The 5,944-nt window shown below is 39.6% G+C and overlaps 1 protein-coding gene across 1 annotated transcript; it reads left to right on the plus strand.

The window, feature by feature from the left end:
• The first annotated feature begins 423 nt into the window (after nt 1-423).
• adcyap1a (adenylate cyclase activating polypeptide 1a) lies at nt 424-4,393 on the plus strand. Its single transcript, XM_057348327.1, has 7 exons — nt 424-447; nt 991-1,086; nt 1,370-1,501; nt 1,662-1,766; nt 2,466-2,597; nt 3,261-3,381; nt 3,936-4,393. Exons 1-7 carry the CDS (start codon nt 431-433, stop codon nt 3,942-3,944), a joined length of 612 nt encoding a protein of 203 aa, XP_057204310.1. The 5' UTR covers nt 424-430; the 3' UTR covers nt 3,945-4,393.
• The last annotated feature ends 1,551 nt before the right edge of the window (nt 4,394-5,944 follow it).

The following is a 5,944-nucleotide window of genomic DNA, read 5'->3' on the forward strand; positions in this document are numbered from 1 at the left end:
CTAATGTCACATATTTCACTGACGCACATGAGAGTGTGAACATTTCTCAAGTTTTTATATACTGCGTATACATGTATATTCATCGCTTAACATTCATGCAAATTATTTTTTTCACACACATTTGGATAATATTAAGATCTTGCTCTGGTTTATTAAATTCATTTTAAGTGTCAATTTATAAAAAAATAGTAGGCCTACCATTTAAAGATGAATTATGAAGAACAACAAAGGGCCAAATGAGACGTCCACAACTCACATCCTGACAAATATTTATATTCACCTGAGATTTCCTTCTTTTTTCCTAGAGGCCAAAAATAAACTTTATGACACGAGGAAGGGAAAAGTACAGTGATTTCTCCATAGTAAGGGACGATGACGTCGACGTGATGCCCGACGTGGGGAATGAAAAGGGCTGAAGAATGAAACACAAATGAGAGATGGAGACAAGTAAGCGCTCGTTTTCTATCCGATCTACTCTCATTACGCAGATCTGAGGAAAGACCCTTTTTGCGTTTTGTGCTGCACACGGATTATAAAGGGCGCATAGAAAAGTTGAAAGATCAGTCTGAGAGAGAGAAAGAGAGATTGTGAGTAAGAGAGCGAGAGAGACCGATCTTGAGATTTGATCTCGTTCCTCCGGTTGCAGTCTCCACTGGACAGCATCCGTGCGCTGCTGTGGGTATGTGACGTACTTTTTACTGAAAGGGCATTTTCATCTGAACCGTTTTCTTTTGAGATGGGACCATTTACAGTGTGATAAAGAATTAGGAGTAGTTGTGCCTTTTTCAAGACGAACAATAACTTGGCAAACTCGTAGTTGTGCCATGATCTAAGAGACACCTGCTGCTCCAGTTAAGAGATTACAGAAGGTCATTGCAACAGTGGGAGTAATGCAGTTTTGCAAGATCGAATAGTTATGGTGATCTCTTAGGTTAATTGATGGTTTCCAATCAATTATATAGTTTACTAATGTGTGCATTTCTCTTGCAGAATGATGACAAGCAGCAAAACGACTTTAGCTTTCTTCATTTACGGACTCCTCGTGCACTGCAGCGTATGTTCCCCTCTCAGCTATCCAAACGTCAGGTAAGATCTGTCTCACCTACAGCACCAGACCCGTACCGTGCGCCCTTGGCGCTATTTGGGTTGTTCGGTTTAATTGGGTTTTATTGCCAGAATTAATAATACATTGCAAGAGTATTATTGGATTTTCGCTTAGTCTTGTGTTTAATCCGTGCCACGAATAAAAAAATTATCACTGATCAATTAAAGAATTGCTTTGCAATATGCGTTAAACATTTGCAGTAACACCTGTACCGCTATGGCTGTTATATACTTCTGTATGAAATGACTCAGTGTCTCGTTGCAGAATGGAGACGGAGGGGTTCGAGGACGGCAACTCATTACCGGATCTAACCTTTGACAGTGACCAGATTTCTTTTGCAAGCTCTCCTTCAGTTACTGACGACACGTACACGTTATATTATCCTCCCTCGAAAAGGTGAATAGCAGAACTCTCGTTGCCGAAACGGGACCCTCTCTGCGTCATAAGCGACGATTGCGTTTTTAAGATGTTTGATCAGCGTTTTGAAAGATATAATGTGCGTCTTTTTATGTTTCCAAATTACTGGACATTCTCTGTTTGTCATTTGGTCGCGCAGAATGGAAAGGCACGCTGACGGGATGTTTAATAAAGCATACAGAAAAGCGCTCGGCCAGATGTCGGCGAGGAAATACCTGCATGCACTGATGGCAAAACGCGTGGGGTAAGAACATCATTATCTCATAGCATCACTTCCAGCTCCTTGTCTGACATCATGATTGTGCTGGGAGTTTTAGCAAAATCTTACAATCTGAAAAATTAAGGCAGTAAAAGGTTATTTGTATGGTTCCATAAAGAACATTTACATTCATTAATCCTTTTTATTGCGCAAAAATGTTCTTAGTAGTGGGAAAAAAGTTTCACAGACTATAAAAAGCACCTTTATTTTTCCAGGTGCCCCACTTCAGATCAAGTTCCATATTATTATTGTTGTTAATATAGCCTAACAATGTATGCTCGTTATGTGCTTTAGAAGTGTGCATGCGTCAAATACATCCTGAAAGAATTCTCTATCTTATCTATATTCTTTAAAAATAAGTATCTTATTACGGAACAAATGGAGGTTACGCGCAGAGCGCGCGGGCTTACAAACAGTTAAGGCTGAACGCAACATAGCGCAAGACGCCTTTTAAGCTCTCTACGTTAAAATATCAAACTGATGTAAACTATTTAACTTCACCCACGTTCTGAAACGCGACCCCAGACGTCCTTCTGACGCGTCTGCACAAAGACGCAAAAACGGTGCGTAATTGTTACTTTGCTTCCCGTGGCGCATTTCCAGCACAAACGCGACTTTTTATGAAGTACTGTATATAAAAATGCTGGAGTGTGACGCGTTGGCGTTTGTCTTTTCTTTGCGCAGAGGAGGCAACACGATAGAGGAGGACGAGCCGCTGTCCAAGCGCCACTCGGACGGGGTTTTCACGGACAGCTACAGTCGCTATCGGAAGCAAATGGCTGTCAAGAAGTATCTGGCCGCAGTCCTGGGCAAAAGGTATAGACAGAGATATAGAAGCAAAGGACGGCGGCTCGCCTATTTGTAGCGCTTTTCACATATATCCACAAAACTATCCTGTATGTACAGCTCCTGCTGCAAGTCACTCACACCATGTGTCCTCTAAAACTAATCTGTATTAGGAACACTTTACATAAGGTTGCATTTGTTAACTAGATAACATGGACTAACAATGAAAAACACATCTACAGCATTTATTGATCTTGGCACATATAGCTGGTAACACGAATGAACAAATATGAACATGAATAAGATGAATAAATGCTGTAAGAAGTATATTTCTCATTGTTTGTTCATGCATTAACTAATATTACCAAATGAGATCTTATTATAAAGTGTTAGCCGTGTATTTATGTATGAAGACATTAAAATGAATATTTTGATAATAATATTGTTTTTCTTTTGTACTGAAGCACCTGAACAATACAACAAATCTGCCTTGTGGACCAGTCGATTAGTCTGACCAAACTATAGCATTTACCTGTTTGCTTGTTTGTTTTATTGATTTAAATAAAGGAAGTGATTGTACCTGGTATGCTTGCGCCTGTGTAAATAAATAGTCGCAAAGACAATCGCTGCATTGAATGTTACCTTCATTTCTCACGCCTGACATTAAGAGTGTAGTGTTTTTATTTGCAACAGCCACGAAGACTTAGATTTGCACCAAATTCTACAAGACATAGACTTTGATGTGCTCCCGGATGGGGATGAGATTGAGGCTTTTTTGTTGGATTGGCTGAAGCAGTTCCCGCCTGAATTCTCGGTGAGTTTGCACACGGTTCGGTACCCGGCGTCGCTTGCCTCTTCCATGCTCTTTTACTCCCGTCAAGTCCTCCCCACTATCACCTGTGGCTTACGTCTTACAAGCCTCTTCATACTTCCTTCTTTCTTGCACAAAGCTGATTTACTATTTTCACTGTTAATGTAAACTTCTATTAACGCTGCAACCCAAAACTGCTGATGGTGAAGAACACATCATCTCAGATTGAAACGCTGCTTGTGTTTGGTACAACTTCTCAAAAAAATGTGAAGTCTCCGTTTATGAATGCGTGTGTTTGTCAGAACTGATTAAAGTCCATATGGTATTTCAATCTATTTCTATGAAGGTGCGGAAAGTGTAGGTTTATTTTCAAAAGTGTTGGGGAGACGGCGAGAGCTGATGTCATAATTGAATGACTTTGAGGCAAAGGCCTATATGAAAGGAAAATAAACCAACAAACAGGTCTTTTGACGTGTACGTGTTTGTAGTGTGTACGAGTGTGTGTGTGTGTCAAAGGGTGGTGAAATCAATGTGTTTAATTCTGCATTCTCCTGCAGGCTTTGTGACACAGGAGGGCGTCTTGGGTGCCTTTTCCTCGTCTTTAAAATGGCCACCAATTTCAGATGGCATGCTAGTGGCCCTTCAATGCTGCAATCACCTGCTCACATGCCTCCTATTTCATTGGATCGTTAGTATCGCGTAACGTTTGCTTACACCATGTTTTCATTCCACTCCCTGAACCGTTCTCTGTTATCTGGTTTAGCTTCAATATACACGCTGTGTCCTGTATAGCATTCACTGAGATTCATTGTGTGTGTAGAGACTGACAGTGCCCGAAGCCTAACTTCAACGTTAAGATAAATCTCCAGATGAATAAATCTGTGTCTTGTGTTGATCATTAGTGTAATATCGTATGGGAACTGCACGAGGTGTCCATTATAAATGTCAAAAAAAAAAACGCAGTGTTGTAAAATTTGTATGAATAAATTTTTGTAAACAACACATTTTCGTCTTATCTTTGAAACTATACTGAGTTATGAGGAAAACGATGCGCCATATGATACCCTAACACCCTAAATAAGCATCATTTCAAAATGATCTTTTTTGATGATCATTCTAGGGTTACCTCAAATAAACATGAAAATGAAAAATAAATGAAAAACAAACAAACAAGAAAGACAACGAACTATAATAAAATGAAAAATATTACAAATAAAAGAAACAAGAAAGCAACTCATTCTAAATACACACATAAATTAAGCCCGAATCTGTCTGTCAAGATTCACGATTCAAGACTACATTGAGCAGTCCGGTACAACATACAATGAAAGTCCGTCTGTCTGTCTATTCATAAATCAGAGTTTCATGCTAATGCTCTGTGATGAAGTACAGTCTGGAGAAAAGTGTGTGTGTGTAGATGTCGACAGGGGTGTTCGTGTGTGCTCTCCGATCAGACTGTGACTGGTGTTATACAGAACAGAGACACCAGGAGAAGAGGAACCTTTTAGTGTCCGTCAGAAGAGATCAGAGCTAATAACCTCACACCGGACCCCTGCATCACTGTAGCACGGCGGGAGCAAACACTGACCTTTATACACGCACACACACGTTGGGTTTGTATGTTTTGTGGAGACTTTCCATTGACATAATGAGTTATATTCTCTTCCCAAAACCCAAACACAGGACCCTTACAGAAACCTTTTTGCATTTTCAAACAAGCATCATTTAGTTTGTTTAATAATCAGTTTCTCTATGGGTTATGCTGGCCGGTCCTCACAATGACAGACAAACACATAAACACGCGCATATCATAAAGTTGACTGATCTTATGCAAACACATGGCCGTATATAAGAAACAAGCTTTTGCAAACATTGGAATTAAATATGTGTTGGACAGTATAACTTTTTTCCTTTTTATAAGGTGATGTTATACAATGTCTGTCTATACTTTCCCTAAGGTCTACTTATAAAGTCAGTTTTGTTTGTCACGATTTTGAAACTTTATTATTTATTTCTGTGCCTTTAACACATTCAAGAAATGTGCAATCAGAATTATGACTCGTGAGACAATCCACACTGAAATGTTCCAGATTCAGTAAATGTGCAAAGATTTGATTTTACGAAACGCAATTTCTCATAAATCCAGACGTATGCAGGGCAGAAACGCTTTGAAGCTAAAAAAATCGTATGTACATCTCAACCATACACACACGAATCTTTCATTTAGACCCCATCAGAATTTGCTGCCTGGCAACCCGTCCCATGAAAACAATGCCATGGACACTCAAGGAGTGATTTGATGAAATTAAGGCCATTTACCTGTAAACACATAGAATATGACAGGAATCACATGGTTTATCTCACACACAGATAGAGACACTCCTGACCTACAGTGTCTCACTGTTGAATTAGTTTAATGAGACCGTGTTTGTGCATGTGTGCGCGTGAATGCTAGAATTAAAATGGAAATTCCCTGAAAGGTGGTTATGAAATGACTCGGTGGACTTTACCACACAGCTACAGCACATCACAGCATCACTTTAAAATCTTAAATAATAAATAAAGC

This window comes from Triplophysa rosa, linkage group LG1 (genome assembly GCF_024868665.1).
Source record: "Triplophysa rosa linkage group LG1, Trosa_1v2, whole genome shotgun sequence".
Classification (NCBI taxonomy): domain Eukaryota; kingdom Metazoa; phylum Chordata; class Actinopteri; order Cypriniformes; family Nemacheilidae; genus Triplophysa; species Triplophysa rosa.

Bases quoted from the DNA above. Each gene is read 5' to 3' on its own strand.
- adcyap1a (XM_057348327.1), top strand. The intron at 1,502-1,661 runs GTGAATAGCAGA...TTGGTCGCGCAG, and splicing joins TATTATCCTCCCTCGAAAAG to AATGGAAAGGCACGCTGACG. The intron at 1,767-2,465 runs GTAAGAACATCA...TTCTTTGCGCAG, and splicing joins CTGATGGCAAAACGCGTGGG to AGGAGGCAACACGATAGAGG.